The 540-nt window shown below is 44.1% G+C and overlaps 1 protein-coding gene across 1 annotated transcript; it reads left to right on the top strand.

The window, feature by feature from the left end:
- Positions 1–540, top strand: LOC131944241 (ficolin-1-like). Its single transcript, XM_059304780.1, has one exon. It carries the CDS (start codon positions 1–3, stop codon positions 538–540), a length of 540 nt encoding a protein of 179 aa, XP_059160763.1.

The following is a 540-nucleotide window of genomic DNA, read 5'->3' as shown; positions in this document are numbered from 1 at the left end:
ATGTGTGACACAGTGACAGATGGAGGGGGCTGGACAATTTTCCAACGTCGCGTCTCCGGTGTCGTGGACTTTTACCGCAACTGGGAGGAATACAAACACGGGTTCGGAGACTTCGACGCTGGAGAATTTTACCTGGGCAACGAGCATTTATATTGTCTAACTTCTAATGGATCTTACCAGTTAAGAATTGATATGACCTACAATGGAATCAAGTATTTCGCAGCGTACTCAAATTTCACAATACAATCAGAAAGCAACTTGTATAAATTGCTAGTGAGCGGTTTTAGCGGCAATGCTCTTGATGGTCTAAACACCTACCACAACAACCAATCATTCAGCACATACGACGTAGATAACGACCAGAACAGCGGGTTTAGCTGCGCTCAGCGGTATTATGGAGCTTGGTGGTACAACACTTGCTTCCAATCCAATCTAAACGGCTTGTACGGCAAGACAGAAATGGCTAAAGGACTGCTATGGTCTAGTCTTACGCGAAATGCTGCATTAGAAAACACAGAGATGAAGTTTAAAAGCGTGTAA

The sequence above is a fragment of the Physella acuta genome, unplaced genomic scaffold (genome assembly GCF_028476545.2).
Source record: "Physella acuta isolate Inbredline_101_S28 unplaced genomic scaffold, ASM2847654v3 ptg000486l, whole genome shotgun sequence".
In the NCBI taxonomy this organism is placed as follows: Eukaryota; Metazoa; Mollusca; class Gastropoda; family Physidae; genus Physella; species Physella acuta.
The sequence above is the reverse complement of the archived record's forward strand: the minus strand, read 5'-3'. Positions and strand labels throughout refer to the sequence as shown.